General features: G+C 39.8%; 1 protein-coding gene across 1 annotated transcript in view; it reads left to right on the forward strand.

Annotated features, from left to right (window-relative positions):
• Positions 1-19,453: 19,453 nt before the first annotated feature.
• The window catches only part of SPO11 (SPO11 meiotic protein covalently bound to DSB), a gene marked incomplete at its 5' end in the record, with an annotated part of 10,182 nt that continues 6,211 nt past the window's right edge, over positions 19,454-23,424 (forward strand). Inside the window, 4 exons of the mRNA XM_009077410.1 lie at positions 19,454-19,572; positions 22,286-22,374; positions 22,966-23,032; positions 23,233-23,341. Coding sequence (XP_009075658.1) covers positions 19,454-19,572; positions 22,286-22,374; positions 22,966-23,032; positions 23,233-23,341 — 384 coding nt within the window. The remainder of the gene's footprint in view (positions 19,573-22,285; positions 22,375-22,965; positions 23,033-23,232; positions 23,342-23,424) is intronic.

Genomic DNA, 23,424 nt, shown 5'->3' on the forward strand with positions numbered 1-23,424 from the left:
GAGTTCCATATAAAAGTTTAAATTTTTTTCTTGCAGTTAGTTGTTATCTGTTCAGCTCATGAAAATACAAATGTAAAGCCTAGAGGAATTCAGATTTTTGCATTCTAGAAAGATCCTCACATTTGTTTTGGGGGGTAAAAGCCATCTTTGTGAATAGCACATATTTATCCTGAGCAGGGGAAAGGTTTCAGTTGTTTAGAGTCTAGAGAAACTGGAGATACTGTGACAAACTGAAACCACTAAGGACCAAACTCCAGTTCTTCCAGCTGCATAACTGCAGCATAGACAGTGTTTTCATGCAGCTGAGGGCTATGCAGATTTGGAATCACTTCCTGATTATTTCTGTCCCTATTTCTGCGTCCTGATCCATCAGGAGAATAGCACAGGAGGTCTTCCACTTCAACCAAAACCTGTTTATGGAGCATCTTCATTCTCTGTGTTTGGGAAGTGATGATAGGTCAGTGAAAGTCCATAATTTGAATGATTTGAGAATTACACTGACTATGTTTGCAAACAGAAATGAGAGTTTCCTTTGGAAAAAAAAAAAAAAAGCAGAGGATTGTGTTCTATTATCAGATTTAATAAGGGTATTTCTACCTTAAAGCACAGGTTACTGCTTTATTTGGAAAGATGGGAAGAGGTTGTGGAAGGAGAAGAGAGAAGAACATCCATCAAGACAGGAATCACATGTTCTAAGGCTAAACCATGGAGAAAAGTAACAATATTCACAACACCTTCACAACTCCATGATGTGATAAGGGCACTGGCATTTCTGGGAAGAGCTCAGCAGTTCACAGCCTTAAGTTTATATTCTTTGGTTGCAGATAGTGTCCACACTCTTCCTTTGTAGCAGAGTGGGATGGAAGGTTTCAGTGCATCCTGGAAAAAGGAAGGATTTGGGTAAGTCCCAGGACGAAGGTCCAGCACCCTGTGACAGGATACTGAGAGAAAGAGAAATGTCAAAGAAATCTTTAAGAGATTTCCAGTAGAAACAAAAGAATCTTTGTGAAAGGTCCTGTTAGCAAGTCTAATGGAAGGAATGGGGACGCAAAGCGAATTGAGAGGATTTGCAAGTTGTTTCTAAGCCTTGAGGCAAGAACAAAAAGCTGAGCGTTTACTGTTTGCTATATTTGGTATGTATGGAAGAGCAGTTCGGACATCAAGGGAACTAATAAACTGCAGAGCCGAATTTGTCTCTTTACTGAGAGCTGAGGGTAGAGAAAATGCTGTTAAAGGACAGTTTGGAGGAAGAGCAGCTGAGGCTTGACCTCTGGTGAACACAACTGTTCTCATGACAGCATGGCCAAGGTTCATGAGCACATACCCATGTTTGCAATTAATGGGATTTTGGCTTTCTTAATTGCATGCATGTCAGCATCGTGCAGATTGCTGCAGCTCTAGTCCTCAGGATTAAATATGGTAACTGTGTAATGTGAGAGCATGAAGGTATGGTAATAATTTTGTCACATCTCTCCTCAAAAATCCACGTTTGAGGATTGCTTTTGCTGCAAATTTCTAGAAACAAAATATTCACTGTATCTGACTGAAGTTTGCTGCCTCAGAGACTTTCTGGGTGAGAAGTCCAAGTGGACAGGCTGAAAAAAACCCCACCCTCATTTTCTGAAACTATCTACAGAAATATATGGGAATTAATCAGAAAAAAATGAACAAATTGATTTCTATCTGTGTTTAATGCCATGTTAGGTAGAATATATCCAATGTTTTGACTAGAAACTCTCATGTCTAGGGACCATATTCAAGATGGGATAATCATAAAGAACAAGCATGTCAAACAATATTTTTTTTCCAGTTTCCATGTGATTACATTAGGATAAAGATGAGGAAAAAAGTAACAACATGAACTTTATATTAACTTTGACTGGTGTAAAATTGCTTTCTCTTGAAAGTGATGGATCTGGTTAGATATGTATCTTCTGAGCCAAAATCCTCTTCTTTATGGCTTTCAATTAGCCTCGTGGTTCTCTTAGATTTTAGTAGTTAGGTATTCTCTTAGATTTTAAGACCTGGTTAATAGTTATTTATCCCAGTGCAAATAAAAGCTTCTTGCAAGATTTCAACCTCTACTAACCAGAGCAGGACACAGATCTGTTGGTATAAATCGGTGTCTTCAACATTTTCTGATTTGCAGACTTTGGTGGCAGCCAATTCCTTATGTCATGCCAAAGCAATGTGTCTTATTTACCTTTTTGGATCTCTGTAAAAGCAGCTCATGGGCCCCAAATGCTTGTGAAGTAATTTTACAAATCGGTGATATAGAACAATACAGAACGCACAAATCAAATTAATTTTCCCTGTGCAAGAGCTAAATGTCTCTCACTCTTTTAAAGGCCAATGACTTGGCCCAGGTTGAGAGAAAAACTGAATTGAAGAGTTAAGGGTGGTGCACTGAGAATTTAGAGTCGTCCAGAAACAGAAAAAAAAAATTAAAAAATCTAGTGTCTAAAAAAAATTAACGGGTTTGACATTTGTTTTAGATTTGTCACAGAATGATTTAAAAAAACAAAACATGAATAGAAAGAATGAGACATCCTAGAATAGCCAACATCCAGTGGCTAGGGTATTTACTTGGGCCCTATCCAAGGAGTGCTTTATGGGATTTGGAGCAGACATTTGACATAATGTTTTCAACATTATTTTTGTCAGACTGAAATTTGGGCTCTGTAGTGGGTTGAAAAAGAGTCCTGCACTCTGTAGGTGAGACTTAGTCACCAGCTGTTTCATCAGGCTCTCTTTGGCCTAGGGGGTTTTAGAGGTTTTTTTTTTGGGGAAAAAAGTTCAACAAAGTAGCATAGACTTGGGCATTTTTCTGACTCTGAGAGTCAGCAAAGTACCGTTCACATTTCTACTCTGTTCTCATTCAGAACAGATTTCTCTCATGGAAATAGCTGAACCTTCCTAACTATATTTCCATGGAAATCAGCATATTACTTTTTAAAGAAAATTATTTTTGGCAAGTTAGTATTTTATGATGGCAAACAGCACTTTGTCCAGAAATTCTCAACCAGCTTTTCTGAGCTGAGACCTACCTCTGTATTGTGTGAATGTGAGGCATTTACCTTCAGTGGTTTTGTGGGTCCAAGAAAGGATCACATGTGGAGTGTGGTCTGGGATGCTGAAATCTGGTGGGTAAATTCGTGGGAACTTTGTAAGGAATATCTAGAGTGAAATATAACAAGATGTTGATGACTGTCTCTCAGCTAATACTGAAATTAGGCTAAATGCAGTATGTAGGGGAGAAAAAAATCAGGAACATTATTGGGTTGAAATTTCACCCCTTCTCCTTTGCTTTGCAAACATGGATCTTACAATCCAATCCTTTCATCCTTGTTCCCACTCTGAATCTCCTCAAGTGCCACAGGACACACATGTTCAGCTTCTCTTTCTGGTTTAGCCTGTGCTCCTGCCAACCTCCCACTACTTTATATTCCTTCCTTCCTGCGTCTGTCTTACACCCAGGCCTGATCTTACCACAAACACACTTCCCTAGTGATGGGCACCCTTAGGCATTATTGACTAAGAACTGAGATTTGCAAGTGTCCCAGAAGAGTCTAAAGGTGTCTGTAGAGGTGCAGATCATGTGTTTGAGCAGCACACACCTCCACCCCTCAGCACTACTGATTCATTAACCAGCAGAGCTCATTTTAGAGGTGTTTGCCATGTCTGTGACTGGTTATTGGAAAGCTGATTAGTGGGTTAATGGCCCTGATTGGAAACAGTTATCCCGTACATGAAGTTGGTCCAGTCTAGCATGTCTTGTCATAAAGTGTTGTCACAGACTGTGTATGCAGTCAGAGCCTGGTTCTCCTAGAAGAATAAAAGGGAAATACATTTTGCATCACAAATTAAATGTTGTTTGCCCAATTCCCCAAGCAGGTAGAAGATATTGGACAATATTGGGGGGACTATGTTTAAGGTATCTATGTTTGATGCCCCATGTGTCCCTCAGCTTCATTCCCTTGTACAGATCCAGTATCTGGAATATTTCACTTCTAACATTCATTTCTGAACAACTGAAGTATGGGGAAGTGAATGTGAATGCCATACAGGGACAGCAAAGCTATCTCAGTCATCTCCCACCCAAGGTTTGGTGTAGCTGTGCTAATTCACCAAACGAGAAATAAACCAGGGTAATTACATACTGAGAAGCAGAATTTATTAGCTGTGGTGCAGGTGTCCTGTTGTGCTCCTAGAACCCGGTCCAGCTTGTTTTGAGAACGTGCAGGTAGTCTGGACAGGTGCTGCACACACTATAAACAAGGTCCTACTGACTTCTGGTCAGTGGAGATCCTATCACACCTCTTAGTCTGGTTCCCTAGGGAAGCCACTTACACAATCTTATTTGTCTGACCCAGTTTCCAATATGCTGACACATGTGTCACAGGTTATGTAGATGTTTCAAAAACACTCCGTCCTTACCAGTTTTGCAAGAATTATCACCTAAGTAGAGGAAGGAATCCTTATTAATGTTCCCGTTGAGGAAGAAGGGAGAATTCAGCAATTATTCATTGTGTTTGACAGTGGCCACTCGACTGATTTGCACATTGCTCTGATATTGCTTGGTAGAAACTGCTTCACTCAGCTGCCAGATCAAAAAAAAAGTCAAGGAATGGTTAGGAGAAAGATGCCAAGGCATGCTACGGTGCTCCCCAGGGAATGAGAGAGTCTGTATGTTCTTGCAGGGGGGAGGTGAGAGCCTGGAGGGGAGAAGGGGCTGGAGCATTGCAGTGGGATATGCTGGAGGACAACTGGGGTTATTCCAACTGGGAGGTGTAAGAGCTGCAACATAAATCCATAGAGAATCAAGCTTCATTAGTTCCACTTTTCAGGGAATAATTTGTTAGGAAAATCTTGAGGAGTTCGTTTTGCTCTTTTGGCTACATTTACACGCTGATTTAACCCTGCTGCAATTCCTGTAGCTGGTACACCGCCTTGCTGTTACACAGCAGGAACCCGCTGTTATTTGACCTGAAAAGATCATTATAGGAGCTTTATTTGGTGTGCATTTAATAAAGTTGGAGCTGTTGTGACTATAACTCATGACTCCCATGTCATTCCGCAGTGGTGTAACCAGCGAGTCAGCATTCCAGGCCCATCAGTTCAAAGGGAAGGGTGAGGGACACCAATGTATGCCAGAGCATCGGGGCTTTTATTGCTCCTCTCCTCCCGCACTCCTCTGTTGGGAAGATACATTCCCTAACTGGAGGACCGAGGAGTACAAAGTATCCCTCGACCTTGTAGTGCAAAATGTAAACGTGATGTTATCTGCAGAAAGTGGACTTCAGATTCTATCAGAGCAGGTTTAGCATAAAGCATTTCCTATGGTAATGCCTCTCACTTTCCCAGACTTATAAAGGCTCCGAGTGGCACACAGGCTGCAGACCTCTTTGTAATGTTAATGAATCATCTTAATGGACTGTTTTAGCAGAAACATTCATCACCTTTTGTCCCACAATGATTTTTTTTTGTTATACTTAAATAGTTAAGTAGGCAATAAATGCCTATCAGACCAACCACTATGCTCTAGTAATCCACCTCGCTATAAATCACCGGTGGATTATTATTGTCCTGTTTAATTAACACTCTTAAGGGATTCTATGTTGGATAGACTTTCACCTTGCACTAAGCAGGCATTAACATTTGAAATAAGAAGTGTGTTTATGTGAAAAGTGTTAATCAGCATGACCTGGAACTGGTAGTGGTGGGTTGGATGAAATATGTGTCTGTGTCCATGGGTGCAGGTTCCTTACAGCAGTTTTCAATGGAAACTAAAGTCAGACCTATGGAATACTTACTTGAGTCACGGCAAATGATAGTTTCAGAATCATTCGTGTCAGGTCTTTAAGATATTTCGCTGTGTTTGGTTAAAACTGCAGCTTTAAAGCTTTTGATTCCAGGAGTTGGGAAGGTGACGGGTTTTGTGAGTCTAATGTGGGTTTGTTTGTGGTCCAATTCAGTCTGAAGTGTTTCTAGAGGACTGGATCAAACCCTTTTCTTTTCCTGCAACAAAAGGTGAGAGGGGAATTCTGATCCTGTTGCTCCCCTGTGAACTCTTTTCAGACTTCACAGCCAGAAAGAGTAAGCCAAGCAGCAAGAGTTCCTGGGAAAGGCAGGGGGGTCCCTAGGCTTGGATGCTCTTTGCAGAACAGTCCCAGTAGCTCTTTTGCAAACAAAACTCCCACACTGGAGCACAACCTACATGCAGGATCACTCTCAATATACAAAGATTTTTGTACCTAGTACAGCTCAATGCTGGTTTTCTCCTCTAGGCACAATATAAAGATGGCAGGTTGTTCTTTTTTTTTTTTTTTTTTTTTTTCCTCCTGTAATACAATTTAATGCATTTACTAGCAATTTCCTCATCTTTTGTCAGGAGAGAAAGACACTTGAAAAAGGCTCTTGTTAAGGCAGTGTTTCCCATCCATGAAATCTTATCCTGCTTTCTTTGATTTTGTTACGTTGGTAATACCAGTAGAGCACTTACCAAGTGCTCGTTCCCTGGATTCCAGCACTAACAGCAGCCGTGTGAGATAACCCACTGCTCGATTTCATTTTACAGACAGAGCAACTGCCATCTGTAGTTGAGATTTTCCTGAGGTCTGTAAGAGTCACAGCTAGTAACACAGCTCAAGAGTCCCTGGTTCTTGTCTGCACACAAACCTGGTATGCACATCCCTTTCCTCTTGGCATTTTTGCAAAGTTATTTCCCAGAATGGACTCCTGGAAATTAAAGAACAAATCAAACTGCTAAGTGGAACACAAACACACTAAATCTTTTTAATTAAGAGATTGAATCTCTTAGTATAAATTCATTTCCTGAAACAAAACTCCAATTATGTAAGATTAATTCTTTCCTCTGAGATTGCATGGATTTATTGACTAACAAAATCTTCTGTTGCGTAAATGGAAATGTGCTTTTTAGTGCAGCCTGCTGAGCAAACCCAGAGCATTAGCATTTTCACTGGGCATTTTTGTTTCAGTTGCACACTAATCTGCCAGATTTAGTTCCATTTGTAACTGAAAAGGTGTGAAATGGTTCACAACTGTCCATGTGGGAAACTGCACAAAGCACTACAAGGAGTTTGCACAGGATGAGAAATTAAGCTAAACTCAGAAGGAATATGTTGGTATTGCCTGAGGAACTGCAACGAGGGGAAATAAGAATGTCTTATGCGCAGGGCAGTCCTGTGGGGAGGTTTGTGTCATTGATCACACAATAGTTTTTTCACATCATTTAACAGAGATGCACAAACCCCACACAATTTCAAGTGCAGGCTTGTCCCAAGAAGAATCTCCTTCATTCCCTCTAGACACACCCAGCTCATTAAATCATTGCCTAGCCGTAAGCCCCAGGGTTCAATCTTTTCTAGAGCACTGTAACTATCCAACCTTTTAGCTCATACAGTGGGCAGCCAAAATTTCGTGCCTATGCATATAGTAGGACTCATCGCCAGTATTTCCTAGTTTCCTCCTCTTCATCCCAATCTGGATATATAATGGGTTTGTTTTGGGGGCTTTTTGCTTTGGGTTTTTTGTTTTTTGGTTGTTTTTTTTTGGTTAGTTGTGGGGTTTTGTGTTTTGTTTTGGCTTTTTTTTTTTGAGAGAGAGTTTTTTCGGTGTTGTTTGGGTTTTGGGTTTTTTTATAGGAGAGAGAGTTTTTTCGGGGTTGTTTGGGTTTTGGGTTTTTTTATAGGTAAAACTTCACTGTTTCTTTCAGATTACTTTCTTCTATCCTAATGCAATAACCTGCATGAGGGTGGCAAGTCAAAACCTAATAAAATCAGGAATCTGTGCTCCAGGTAGGTAGCTGGCCATGAGAAACTGCAGCACGATGGATATTGAATGACTTCAATAGTCCAGCCAGATTTTATCAGAGCAGGTCATCAACCTGTAGGCTGCCCAAACCTGTTCCACTGCTTCCCCATTGATTAAATATCTGGAGGCATTTACACGTATATCAAATTCTCCATAATCTATTTTATCTTAATGACACCCAAGTTCTTTTTCAAGCTGGAGCAAAAATGTTCCCTCCAGTGGTGAGAAAAGATGGTTTGTCTTCCTGAATGTACATTGAGTTTCCTTGAAGCCAAACACTGATCTCAGATTCTCAGGGGCTGAAATATCAGTGGGACTGCAGGGCGTGTAAAGGCGGTAAAACCTGCCTGTGTATGCCCAGATGTTAAGGAATTTAAAACTGGATTTTTTTCATTTGATTGCAGACCTGACATACAGGGGGAAAGGAACAGAGGGAGTGTGTAGCTTCCAGCCAAGTTCTGATAGCCAAAATTCCTTCTGAATCTCAGTATCTGTATCATCCATAACAAGACTGAGGGTCTCGCTTGGAATTGTTACCTTTCATTTAGAGATTTCCACTCTCTTTCCAATGTGTTTGGTCCCAGCCTATTTTCCTGCTCCTACTCTCTGCCCCAGGTATCATCCTGCAAACATCCTGAGCACTGTTCCTTCATTTTGGTTCAGGCTCCTAAGTGGTTCTGTCTTTTACCCATTTTCTCTTTTCCTTTCTCCCTTTCCTTTTTCCTTTCCCTCTTCCTTTTCCCTTTCCCTCTTCCTTTTCCCTCTCCTCTCTTCTCGTGAAGTCCAGTATTGCTGTCAGGAGCAGAATATGAGTCTAGGTGGACTTTGGATTAACAAGTATAATAGGTCTTATGCTTTTTATTAAGAATAGAAGGCAGGATGCAATTTATCCCATAGCTGTCCAACAGGACTACAAAGTGTTGTGGTGTTTACTCTCCTCCTTCTTTTCCATCTCTTAATCCAATCCAGGGAAGCATGGTAGATGTTTCTTTATATTTTGTTGCCAACTGCCCTAAAAAGCTCATACAAAAGCTGCTCTCATCAAGAAGATCTATGTGGGGATTCATGAGTCCTTGCAGCAGTGTGCTGAAGCACAGAGACATTATTACATCAGATCCAAACTGATGGATTCAGTATAAATGGGGGTGAACTCTCAGGAATGGCTTTAAAAAGCAAAGGTTTCAAACACTCATTTATCTGATAAAGCATAAATCAGTATTTATATACCTCTAGTCATTGTCTTTACCATTGCAAATTTTTCTGTACACACAGCAATCAGAAAGGCTTAATTTGCCTGTAGGCAAGTCCATGCCTTCGGTTTTAATATTGTAGAGATAATTATGTCACCCATGTTGTAAACATTTTGTGTTTCTTGAATAGAGAGTCTGTATTGAAAATATTAACCACTGGTCTGTGGAAACTGAAAAGTTGCAAAGAAAAGGAAACTAATTTTCTCAGTGGGTATTGAACAGCTTGAATAGTTGGAACTGTGTTTGGGAAGCACTAAAATTGGTCTAAGCTGTCTGAAAAGTGCTTAGTAGATTTAATATCCTAAGGGAAAGGTGAAAACTCATGGGAGTCACAAAGTGCCTTAAGTAGAATATCTGCAGTTTAAGTGATCAAAATTAACCCATTTACTCTCACACACATGGTCTACGTGGTGTTCTAAACCAATGCTTAGATAAATATCCCAGCTGATGCAACAAATACCTGAAAGTGCATGTAATAAATTCAAGTAACTGCTGCTGGTTAATTAGCATCCTCATGGTGTTTGGGCCAATGGGTTTTTGCAGTTTCCTTTCAATAGTGTTTCTTTCCAGCTTTTTCCTTTATCCCATTGGACATAATGATGCAATGGTGCCCAAGGAATTCATGATGAAAAGCTGATTTTTGACTCAGGGAAATGATAGTCAATGTTGCATTGCAAATCAGGCAGCCCCAACTCCCTCAGCCTGCCCTCAGCAATGTCCTTTCTATATTTCTTATTTCTTCTCCTTGACCTGATGGGTCCCAATCTTGCATTCCTGGCACTCAGAACTCCTTGTGGGCAGATCCAGACAGGGAAGCATTCCAGCACAATGCTGGAGAGACCCTTTGACATTACAGAGTAGAGGGCATGCAGAAAAATACTGAAATAATAACTAACACCACAGCAGATCTTTAGAAAGGAACTCTCCTGTAACAAGTGCCAGACCCACCTGCCATCCACCTGTTCCTAAGGCACGAAGAGGAATTCTTAACCTATGAAAAATACTGCTGGCAGCAAGCAGCTATTTCGTGCTGATTTATTGCTGATTTATTGCTTATTTATTATGTATTAAAAGCAGTTGCTAACACCCAAAAAAAAAAAGCCTGAAATTTGCAGAGGCAAAGAAATGTTGTATGTTTCTTTCTAACAATGTGCATAAAGTTATCACAAGGCTGATGAGTGAGATGTGAGATCTGACAATCAGAAGCTACAGCAAGAAATGTCATTAATATTTTTGCACTGACTTAATTAGACATGGAGAGTATTTTTAATGATTTAGTTAAGCTGATGCAACATCCTGTAATGGACATAGCCTTGCAGATGTAGAAATGTTCTTTGTATGTAAGTAATCATAGTAAATGATAATATCTTATATTATCAAATTAAATAAAGGGTCTTAATCAATTGCATCATGATCTGATTGAAAGTTCCCTTTCTACTTTACCATTTTGCCACATGTTATATATCAGACAAAAAGTATTCTTCTGTGAAAAACAAGCCAAACTTTTTCCTTACTACAGCTCTGCATAGACACTGCATTTCTCTGTGTGGGAAAAGGGACCACAATAGCTGTTTCTGAAGAAACTCTCCATAATAGCTCCCTGTGTGGATATTCTAGCCTGGAAAAGTCATGGGTCAAAGAAGTCATTGCAGAATCCTGCAATAGCAATTCCAGTCAACTTTCCAGTGTGAAAAAGTCCTCAGTCCACAGCTCCAAACTCCTGTTTCTGCCAGAGATTTTTCTCTTTAGAGAATAGTATAAATTTCTTCAATTAAATTCTTTAAGGCCCAAACTCAGCACTGGACTCACTTTGGGATCAATACATGAGCTCAGCCAGGGAGACCTTTATAAAAGTTTGTATTTATGTGCACAGACTCCATAGGTTTATTAAACAGATACTCAATTAACACCTTCTTGCAGCTGTGAGCTCCATACACTTTTGGCTATAGGATGTCTTTGTGAGTCTTCTGGTTCAGTTTGCCTTGAGTACAGAGAAGAGAGGTCTATAAATGCGTAGAAAGACTTTGAAAAGTATTTGACTGGACTAAAAATGTATCCTGGAGAAGCAGCACAGAGAACTCTTCTCTGAAGGCCACTCAGCAATCTCACTGCACCCAGAGCTGATCATGCAATAGCTCTGTAAGATAGTTGGGCTGGATTCATGTTTATATTTGAATCATGGATTTTCTTTTCTGCTCCAGTTAAAAATATTAACAAACCAAGATAAGACATCAATGCCTTTTTTTTTTTTCCATTTTATTTAATATACTTTTTACTGAGCCTTAGGACCCTCAAAAGCAAAGGTTGCCATTTATCCAAAAATGACATCACAGTGCCCCTGGCGTTTTTGTGGTGTGGACCAATTAACATTAGTAGCCTAATTAAAATCACCAAATGCATTTTAAAGGATGACATAAGGTTGATTTTAATCTAGGCTTCCAAAAATGAATTAGAAGTCTGTTAATGAACTGCCCTACCCTCTTCATTATTTACATGGCCCCAGTACCCAGTGTGAGAATAGACTCCTATGTCATCCTCTGACTTCATTTGCCCCAGGCACTATTAAATAGTCAATAACAGAGGTCTAAAGTCCATCCTGAGTCTTACCTGTTGGCATAAACCTGGGGCCAAGACAGCACTGATGTGTAGTGTTCATGTATATGAAAAAACAGATCCTGGCTCCAGTATCTTTCATATACAGCAGGTGACATTTGGTGGTTTTAAAGACCAAAATCACACCTGTGTTTTCATGCTTTCCAGGATTTTGCCAACAAAAGGAAAACAAAAAAGGTACAAGACATTTTACCTTTTGAAAGCCAAAAGAAATGGTGCAGCTGTTTCTAAACTGCTATGTTCAAGCTGTCACATTAACATGAAATAGAAGACATTCTTGCTTTCCAGTTACGTTTTAGCACAAATTTTCCATTTGTTTCTTTCAACATACTTTCCCTTTAGTCCATTTTTTAATCAGTTTTTTCTCTAATAGGCTGGAGGAGTGTCCTGTCTTAGTGTGAGACCAATTTAGGAGTGAGGAATAGTGACTGCAATAGTACTGGGCAAGACCAAACTTCTCAGCAGGCAAAAATTATGTGTTCACATGTTCAGTCATACAGTGCTGCCTGTTTATAGCTCAATTACTGTCAATGAACCAGAGTGCATGTGACATTTGTGCTAAATTGGGGAAAAGCAGTCTTTTCTTTCATTTACTTTGTGTTTGTTTGCCTCAAATACCTGTCTCATCCTGCCACCAAAAATATATTACCACCCCTAAAAGCATCAGAAAGTGTGGATCTGAAAATTGACAGAGCTTAGATGAAAGTTCCTTTCCCTTTTAAGAATGGCCTGCAGAGTTTGTTTCTGGCTGGAAGATAAAAAAGCAAAAGAAGGGATGGTAACAAAACTCCACTTCCTCTTACAGTGATTTGGCTCACCACACAACAAATATTTTGCAGGTGTTTCTCACTCCAGAGCCAGGTAAACTGCAAACATGCATTAGTTTGGGGTTATTTGGAAGGAGATACCCCATTTGAAGTTGTGAGCTGTTAGCAGTGAATGACTTTTCATCTCCTGTTTCTCTGGGCTTTGCTCATTAGAAAAAAAGATCAGTAACTTTTTGTGTAGCTGGCAGGTGATAGATCTGGCTCCTGTTTCATCCTGACTGATTCACAGTAAAATCTCTTGGCTCACAAAATATCTGTCCTTCCAAGGATTGTCCAGATCACAAGCACAGAAGCTGGCAAGAAATTGAAACTTGCTGGAACACAGTAGGCACACTCCAAAGAAGCTTCTGAGTAGCTGGTGGGGAGGTTTTTCCTCCTGTTCTGATTGTAGTGTTTAAGCCTCCGAATATCAACTTAACACCCTTGCCTGGCCCAAATCCTTCTGCTTGCACTGGACCACTACCATCTACAGTAGTCTCTCTTTTTTTTTTTAATAGGCTTGAGGAACTGACTGGATTTCACATGCTATTTGACATCAGATCAGACCCACTGATATTCCTACCAGTCTGTGAAAGAAAAAAAGGACAGATCATTTGGAGAGAAATATTTACCACAACAATCCTAAAAACTTAATATATGAGACTTACAACATATGGGAAGAGGTAAAATCTCTTCATGAGGTATGCAGTGAAGGAAATGGAAAAGCACTGCATGTGCTTTTACATATCTGATGTTTTGTTTCTTCTACTGATGCAATGATTTATATATGCAAAATCAATAACAAACAGTTAAAAAACTTGGCACTCGTATAAATGCACATTATTGTTCTGTGTTGCTCTTTTATTGTGTAGTGAGTACTGATAGCAACAGGTTTTGATCCAAACAGGTTCTTCTCGAGCAGTTACAGGCAGACTTTGGCATCAGACTCCTGCAGAGTATTTCAGAGCACAGTTCCTTCAGAAGGGTCCTGATAAGAGTGTGGTTATAACAGGAGACAATCTTAAGGGAACATTTTGGTAACAGAGCATCTTTTAAAGGAAGCAAATCTGAGCATTTCGTTACCTATCATCGTTGTTTGATCAAGGCTTAGTGAAATCACAGTGTGAAATTTAACAGTTTCCAAGCGGGAGCATTTTCTCTGCCATCTGTGGTGCCATCTACTGCACAGCTTTGTAGAAACAGGACAGGAGAGCTGCATCTCTTCACTGCTGCTTTCACAGCTTTCCTTTCAGCTTAACATTTAATAATGCTTCCTTATTTGTTTCCCTAGAATTTTCCCTTCATATATATAGATATATAAATTCAGCCAGTATTTACAATTTAATTTTGGTGATTTTTTTGGCAAGGAAATTTTAAAAAGGGGAAATAAAGAAAGAGGAATCTAGGACATTAACCTGTCCTAGACATTAACCTTCATTTATTGATTGTAGTTCATTTACTTACCATATCCTGGATATCTGGTTAGATATAAATGTATATATTTACATATATGTGTGCAGTATTAAGGTCCAAGCTTGGAAATTTTTGTTAGTGTTACTTGTCTTTCAATCTCCATCTTGTTAACTCAGGTCTAAGCACTGAGTGTTTTAATAGTGCTTTTTTTTTTTTCTAGTTGCTGTTTGCTGCTATGAAGAAGAGATAAGCCACTAAATTGGCTTCTCACAAGTTGATGTGTATAGTTGTGTTTGCAGGCTGTTGCTGGGGGCATGATATAATTTTGTCTGTTGCATATCAAACAAAGAAATCTGTTGATTTTGATGTTGAATTGTTGGAAAGAGCTACAGAGATTTTACATAAATATTTCCGGAGTGATCTCAAGATACCTAAAGGCCAAAGGCTCAAGATGAAAGATCTGAAAATTTCAATTTATTAATTCCCCTTTCTTTCACTTGCCTCTGTTAATTGAAGCACCCTGTGCTCATATCATCATAGCCTGAGGTTTTCCTTGTATAAATCAATGCATGAATGTTTTAATTACCTCCCCAAGCTGCATTTGGATGACTTACTCTTACAAGCACCAAAGACGAAAGGTTCAGTGGGAGTAGCTAATGGGGCAGCAGGAGAAACCAGCTGCCTCCAACATTTTAAACACTACATCATCTAACTTGCTAACAAGTCTAAGCATTGCAGTGTTTGAAATGCTGTTGGCTGTGAGCTGGATTGAGCACAGCTCCCAGTATTGCTCACTGCTGTGCATAAAAGATGATGTTATTAACAAAAGGCTTAAAAAAATTCTCTAGAAAGGACAAACCATAAGATATTCTAAGTAATTCTAAGTGCCCTAAGTAACTGCTGACATTGAGTGACCTCTAATCAGGAGTCAATTATGATGATGCAGTTAGGAGTTGAAAATACACATAACTGCAAAGGGAAGAGCACTTTAAATTTGTAGGATTTGCCTTTTGTCAGCTGCTGGGGAAGGAGCCTTGATCTCTGCAATGAAAACCCACTGAAGAACCAGAGTGTGCTGGGGAGTACCAGGGGCTGCTCAGGCAGTGACTGTGAGCTGGGACTCTCCTCTGGCCTGAAGGTGCTGCGTTTTCTCTTTAAAATCACAATGAACTTCAGCTTTCTGAAGTAAAAGGCTGGAATTCTGTCTGAAAAGCTGAACACCTAAAGATGAAGAGCACCAAAATTCTAATTGCAGGTGGGGTTTCTTCCTAACTTTTCCATCCGTCTCTGGCTGTGTCATTTGTTTGAAAGCTCTGCCTGGGATACCACATGAATCATAACAGTTCTGCTTCAGCCACAAACCTCATGAAATTTAACATTTTTTTTCATTTAGCATTTATTTTCCTAAATCTCAGCTTCCCTGCAAGCCAGGGATTCATGACTCTTAGAATTGGAGGTTTATTTTCCTGCCAGAGCGGGAAAAGCCTTTGGTCCCTCAGGGAGAGTGGGAGAAGCCTTTGGTCCCTCAGGGAGGGTGGGAAAAGCCTTTGGTCCCTCAGGGAGAGTGGGAGAAGCCTTTGGTCCCTCAGGGAGGGTGGGAAAAGCCTTTGGTCCCTCAGGGAGAGTGGGAGAAGCCTTTGGTCCCTCAGGGAGGGTGGGAAAAGCCTTTGGTCCCTCAGGGAGAGTGGGAGAAGCCTTTGGTCCCTCAGGGAGAGTGGGAGAAGCCTTTGGTCCCTCAGGGAGAGTGGGAGAAGCCTTTGGTCCCTTCCCTCAGGTGGGAAAAGCCTCAGTTGTTCAAGAAAGGGGAGAAAAGTGTCCGTTCAGTCAGGAAAGGCGGGAAAAGCCCTCAGACAATCAGGGAGGGTGTGAGAAGCCTTTGGTCCCTCAGGGAAAGTGGGAGAAGCCTTTGGTCCATCAGGGAGAGTGGAAAAAGCTTTTGGTCCCTCAGGAAGGGTGAGAGAACCCTCAGTTGCTCAAGAAATGGGAGCAGTTGTTCAAGAAAGGGGAGAAAAGTGTCCGTTCAGTCAGGAAAGGCGGGAAAAGCCCTCAGACAATCAGGGAGGGTGTGAGAAGCCTTTGGTCCCTCAGGGAAAGTGGGAGAAGCCTTTGGTCCATCAGGGAGAGTGGAAAAAGCTTTTGGTCCCTCAGGAAGGGTGAGAGAACCCTCAGTTGCTCAAGAAATGGGAGAAAAGAGTCTGTTCAGTCAGGAAGGGCAGGAAAAGGCCTCAGTCAGTCAGGAAGGGTGGGAGAATCCCCTCAGTTGGTCAGGAAGAGGGGGAAAAGCCCTTGGTCCATCAGGAAGGGCGGGAAAATGTCTCAGTTGGTCAGGAGGAATAGGGAAAGGCCTTGTGTGGGCAGGAAGGGGGAGAAAAACCCTCAATGGGTCAGGAAGGGCGGGAAAAGTCCTCAGGCATTCAGGAAAAGTAGGAGAAGTCCTCAGTCAGTCAGGACAAGCACAGCTCCTGCCGATTAGAAGGGGAGGGAGAAGCCCCTGGTTGGTCAGTCAGGAAGTGCAGGAAAATCTTGACTTTGGTTTCTACAGAAACTTTCTGCCTTTCCTCCCTGGCCCCGTGGCTTGAGCTCAGGGCATGAGTTTTATACCCTGCATGCAGAATAGCCATCTCTAATTTCTGTGGTAATCTTTCTTGTCTCTTTTTAAACATGCTTCATCCCTTCCAGAGATGCTGGATTGATCAGCCTTCATGGAGCAGCGTGGCGTGTGCTCCACTGAAGTGCCAGCTGGGAACAAGGCCAGGGAAACACATCTGTCTGGTCATGAGAGCCACGTCCCCAGGTGAAAAAAAGTGAAAAATAGCACCTGTACTCTCTCTCTGTGGCAATACTCGAGTAGGCAGAGCATCATTACACCTCATGGGCTTGTGCTAAAGCAAAAAACATACTCCCCTGAAAAAACAAACTCCAAAAGATCTGTGGCTACAGGCAGAAACACAGAAAGCCATGATCAAACAAGCATATTGAGTTACACCAACAAAAAAACCCTCATCAATTTTTAAAGAATCTTTCTGCACACAGTGTATCAGCCTCAGGGGCTAGGACAGCCTGGGAGCATCAAAAAGTTATTTCAAGGAGAAAAGGATATTATTACTATTACTGGGAGCATCAAAAAGGTGTTTTAGGAGAAAAGGGTAGTAGTAATAGTACTAGTATTGGTAGTAGTATTAGTAGTATCATCATTAGTAGTAGTAGTCTTATTGCTATTACTGTTATTATTATTATTATCCCCATTAACAAAATATTAAATGTATTTTAAAAGGATATTATTATAATAATCATTAATATTATTATCATTACATTGTTATAATGAGCTGAAGAGTTCTTGCTCTCCCTGGCAGAGTATGGGGATTGCATGGCTTCAGCAACACACAGCTCTAGGTTTTGGACTGTGTTGGTTTCTTACACTTTATTACATTTTATTTGTAACCTTCTCACATATATTTATATTGTTTTCTTGCTAAAGGGGCTGTAACATTAATCTTTTATGCTGTTCCTGTTGAAGATCATTTCTTGTGCTAGACAGAAACAAGAATCCACTCATGCTGCAACCTGTGGGAAGGGATCAGGCAAACCCTGTGAGCTGTGCAGTGCCTTCTCCTCTGCTCAGATGTCACTGTTAACTAAACCACAGGGAATTTGAAGCAGGCATACTTGGCCAGTGTCCTGTGTTTGCTTATTAAAATTCAGATAATCTCTGCAAAGAGAGACAGAATGGCAGCAAGGGTACACAGAGGATTGCTCACCTCCTCCTCCTATTCTGTGTTTTACATATTGCATTTCCAACCCCTCTTGGCTCACAAATTGGGATTGGAACACAAACCTGGATTTGCAAATTCTGCAGCAAACTTTGAGGTACATCTGGAATATTAAGACACTTACAGTGAACAGAACCAGATGAATTAAGTAAGATATTTAGGAGTATCAAAGCAATGACATGGGTTGGATTTCCTATCTACCAATCTGTCCTTTCATCTATCTGCCCATACAGATTTTTATTGGCTTCAACACTAATTTTTTGTTATGTTAGAGCTCTGCATCTTAGTCAGCTTTGCTTACCTCCAGCCATTTCCTCTGGGCTTAACAGAACTTCTGGTTTGGATATGACAGGGAGATGCAGGTGTTAATTGAGTATCTGTTTAATAAACCTTTAATCTGAGGGAAGTGACTAAAAATCTGAAATTTAGGGAATCTTGGAATTCATTATGAAGCAAAAAATGAATTTAGGTATTGAATTTATGTATTGGCTGCATGAGTAGTCCTTCTTGTATGATCAGCACTGCAAATGCCTCACTGGTTTACCCTTGGAAAATCATTAGTCTCTCTGGGTCCAGGTTTATTCATCTGAAAAACAGGAAGAATCTTACATTGTGTTTGTTGAACAGTTTAATATGTGTGGATAAAAATGTTAGTAATAATAGCATTGATTTTTTTTAAATACAGACACCATTGTGAATTGCAGTTTAAAATAAAAGGTTAATACTCTCCGGAAATTGCTTTTAAACAAACCAAAGATACTTTAGTTCCAGCAGAATGGGGAGTGTGGGAAGCTGAGTTGTAAAATGGAAGAAACACACTCAGCTAACAGAAAAGAGCTTTAATGACAGTTCATTGCTGTTTAAGCAGACTCATAGCTCTGTTTTAAAATCATTCTTGCTGTTTTTTGGAGAGATAATTCATTTTGTGTGGCTTGTGCTGGTATTGACTCATCTTTTCTCTGTATATTAATGACAAAATTGCACTTTGCTGATAACACTTTGAGCTAAAATAAGCTTTGGATATTCTTCTAATTCCTACCTAGACTTATGACAGTGTATAGCACACTTGTAATTTTAAGGACAGCTGAAATGCTGGAGTCAGATTGCTTATGAAAATAAAAAGCATCTGTCATAACACTCAAACTAGCCTAGAATTTGCTGCAAGGTTACTCTGTCTTTTTAGGTGAAAGATGTAGATTTTGTTCTTTTCCAGTGCCTCTGTCCCGACTGAGCCTTCATATAATTAAAGCCCTTAACAGTTTGTTCAGGGCAGCAGATCAAAAGGTTAATGTGCAATGGTACAACAGGAAGTATTTGCACTCTTGAACATTTTTTAAATTTACAGCATTTAAAAACAACTTTGCCAAAATCATAGCCAAAGCCAATATTACATCATTTATAGTAAGGCATTAATCATTAGTCACAAACCAGCCAGTTGGGCTGAAAGTTCAGCTGTGAAAAATCTGATGTCTCAGATAGAAATACACTTGAAATTGTGCTCTCAGTCATGCATGGAAAGTCACAGGTTTGAGAGAAACTGAGCAAAACAAAATTGAAAGCTACATGTTCCTCCACATTTCTGAAACACAGAGGTGCTTGAAGCAGTTTTGGCTTACACAAATTTTGTAGGAGTGTTGAGAGTAGGAGAAAGTTGATCAAAACTCAAGTAAGAACTAGATTTTACCCTATGATCTGCCTAATTATTTCACCACTTTAAAATGATAGTTAACATGATTCAATAATTAACTCTGTGATTAATTGTCTTGCTTTCAGTTCTGAAGTTCTTGCAGCAATAGAAAATGTCATTCAAGGTGTTATTCAAAGCTTGGCAGAAGGGAAAGCACCTGTTCTCACCCTGGCTAACCGCGCAGACTGGAGGAACATAGAGTGAGTAGGATGTGTTTAAAGTCCTGCCTTCTGTAATATGCATGCCATGAATGTGAATTTGATTGTACAACTTCCAGAAAAGTTAGTCCTACATAGTTCTATAAGTATGAGAATCAATAAATAATTTGGCTTCTTAAAAAGTAATGGACAAATAAAAAGTAAATGCTCAGTAACCACATAGTAACCACCATGTATTAAATAATAGCAGGCCACAGCATGAAGGGGAATGGAAAGCTACTGTAATGGGGGCTGGAAGGGAAAGGGAGATGCTATAATCACTCGTTTTCTGGGAGCAGTAGAAACCAGAAATGATAAGTTGTGTTAGACTGAAAAAAAACACGTTTTAGGCTGGAAAAAATTACTAGCAAGTTCATCCTCCAAACGCTTTGTGTGCTTCCTCTTTCATTTTCCTCTGCTTTTCCCTGTTTCTTAAAATGCTAGTGATAAACTTACCTTTGTATTCTTCAGAGAAGATGCATCTCACCTCTTCCTCTTGTGTTCTAAGTTCATCACCAGCCAAATAAAGCAAAGAGTTTGCAATATGTTATCTAAATTCCAGCTTTTATGCCAGGTTATAGGTAGGATCTGAGGAAAGCAACCTGTCCTGCTTTGCAGCACATGATGTGTGATGTGCACAAGTTGCTTGGACAACAGTATTTTCCCAAGGAGCTCATTTAAACTGAAAATCCCCCAAACTGAGAGATGAATTGCTATAATTAATTGCTAGAAATAACTGCTATAATACAGAGGAATAAAGGAAGAGACAAATCTGTCTCTGGCCTTGTAACAGCTTTGAATGTCAGTGGGTTAAAGGATGTTCAGGTTGCTCAGATTGCAGAGGTGTTTGTCAGAGGACACATTACCAGCACTGCAGGCTGAGGAAGCACAGAAACTTTCCAGGCACAACACTTTGCTGGAATACTCATGTAATGAGAATAATAAACTTCTGCCAGTCAAGAAATCTGAGGGGCCTGAAGGTAATCAGTTAACTGAAAGGCTTATATGTTCCAGGGAATTTAATGGTTTGTGTCTTGATAGTTTGACAAAAATGTTTCGCTCAGATGTCTGTAAAATTAAAATACTATAACAAAGTTTTGCAATTTTTGGCAGTCTTCAGGGAAATGGCATTCCAGGCTAGAAAAACAAATGTGAGCTGTTATTTGCCATCAGAACACATATGAGGAAAAAGCTTCAAATTCAAACAAGAGCACAGTATGTTAAAAATAAGGCTCATCAATCACGTTAAAAAAAAGCTGAACCATTATTTCTGGTGAGAAATGTAGTCTCAGATCTGCATCTCTGTTGAACAGTGACCTATATCCCACTTCAATGCAGCAGTTCATGAAGATTAAGATAAAAATAAATAGAAATAAAAACAGAATGCCAAAATATGCTATGCATGGCAGGAAATGCAGCCAGTGGGGCACTATTTTTCTTTCTTAGGCAGCCTTTCCTTACCCAACCTGCCCAGCTGGAAAGTGCTGGGCAAGGCATGAGAGAATGATTTCATGTCTAACATGTTCCTTGCAAACATTTGTAGATGCCCAGAGAGGTATTTACCTGAGAGTGATGTCAATCAGTGGCAATGCCAAGCCTCAAGTAGTACAATCAGTTTCCATTTTCCAATTTTACCTTTCCAGGAATTATAAAAACCTAACTAAATTTAAAAAATCCCCAGAGAGGAAAGAAGATTCTGAAGTAAGCTCAGCCCTGGGAGGAACTGGAGTGTTCAGGGTTAACCTGAGAGGAAACCAGCCAAGTTTTGATTACAGTTTTCCTCCTCTTCGGTTACAATGTTGGGAATGGGCAAGGGAAAAGCACAGAAACCTTTTAAGTGTTGCTACACAAGAGCAAGAAAGTTACTACAAAGCCGTCAGGCAGATGCTACACTGCTACTAAGGCTGTTCCTCCTGCCCTGTGCAGCGTGTGAGCTCTGCCACCCAAAGGATGCTTGGAGCAAAGCCCTGGACAAACCACAAACACGAGGCAAAGTCATTGAACCACTAGCATTTCTTCAAAGGACACAGAGAGCTCCGAGATGAAAAAGAATGCTTTAAAGACAGGACTGTCATATCACAAGGCAATAAAATAGTTCTGAGTAAAATAGCGGCACGTCCTTAAGAAAGTAATTGATTTTCTGGGGGGTGAAATGTGCACCTTGAGACATGAAATGGTGGAGCTCATTTAGGCTAAACAACTGGGTGGACTACCTTGCTGTTTTCAAAAGTTAGTAACATCCTAATTGAGTGGTTCTGATAATAATTTAGAGGCACAAATCGGATATTGTAAGCTGAAACAGTAACACTTTTTCATTCATTCTACCTCAGAAAGTCACTGTGTCAGACTTGATTTCTACTCTAATAATGATTCACATTTCCCCCTGTTATTTATTCCTTTATTTTCATGCTAAATAACAATTGATGCTTATATACTAACAGTTCGTAACATGTATAAAATATTTCTCTTGTCTCTACTTTTATCTGGAAACTTAGCTATTTTATGCTTAAATTCAGTTTTGAAGCATCTTCTTGAGAAACTCTTTCCTGCCTTTTTTCCTTTGGCCTCTCCAACTCTGGTGGTTTCTGTGCTGAGTCTGAAAATAGCACTGGAATATCTCACTATGGGAAAGGGTCTGAGTCTGAATTACCTTGAAGAGAACAATTTACATACACTCAGAGTTTACAGTTTTACTGTATCTGTTTGCCCTGGTCAGATTTAAAGATTCTGTAGGTCTGCAGATGATACCACGTTGTACCACGAAACAAATCAGAAGTGATTCCCCTAGCTCAGCACGAAAATTTGGTAAGTTTAAAGAGTCTAAAAGCAGAATTCTTGGGGGGTTTGATTGCATTTGAGTTTAAAGCTTTGTAAAAAAATAATAGTATGCACTGTGATTTAGAAGTGTGTGGCTGATAGAACCTGATACTCTGACCAGCCCTTCAGCTTTTCTCCTCTCTATTAAATTATAGTGAGTGACAGTGAAATTAATACAGTGTTCTCAGAGTTCCTCCCCTCCCTGAATGAATATCAGCTGAAGGCATATTCAGAAGGTCTTAATGTAAAAACATCACCCTTCTTCCAAAAGCTGGCTAGGAAAGGAATCTTGGAACACAGACAATAAGCTCACTTCTTTTTCTAACTCAGTCATTTGATGCTTTGGCCTGGACATCAAGGCACACATTCCCTCACTTAACTCCATCGTATTTCTTCTCATTATGCTACAAATTATTGAGTCAATTGATCAGTACAATCTCTGCTTTCACAGCACATGAGAGTATTTTAAAGTTTTTTTTTTATGAAACCCAAACATGAGTTAATGTCAAGACAAATCATTGTATACGCATTTCTGAAAATGGGTTGACAGAATATTTTGTAAAATGTATTTTTTTTCAGCTCTGATGCTCAAAATATTATCTATGATCTATAAGATGGTGCAGAGTAATACTTATGCAACTAAAAGGTAAAGACTTCACTTTCGTAATTTCAAATAAAATTGTATTTTAAGAATGTAATTGTGAAAAAAACAGCCTACAGGGTGCAAACCTGTAGGATTCCTGTACACAGAATGCTTGAGGTTGGCCTGGTTATCCATGCCCTTTATAAAATTCTCATGAGCTGTTTCAGTATTATAATCACAAATATACTATTTTGTCTTGACAGAGATATATATTACTCAGACACCCTCTTGTTTGGTAGCCAAAGTATTGTGGACAATATAATCAATGAAATTTCTTGCATGCTTAAGATACCTCGGAGAAGTCTACATATAGTAAGTGGCTTCTTTTGAGTGTTCTAATCATCATTTCTAAATCAGAGAGATTGAAGTGAAAGGGGAAATGTCAAAAAAAGGTA

Source organism: Acanthisitta chloris, unplaced genomic scaffold (genome assembly GCF_000695815.1).
Source record: "Acanthisitta chloris isolate BGI_N310 unplaced genomic scaffold, ASM69581v1 scaffold9256, whole genome shotgun sequence".
Taxonomy (NCBI): Eukaryota; Metazoa; Chordata; class Aves; order Passeriformes; family Acanthisittidae; genus Acanthisitta; species Acanthisitta chloris.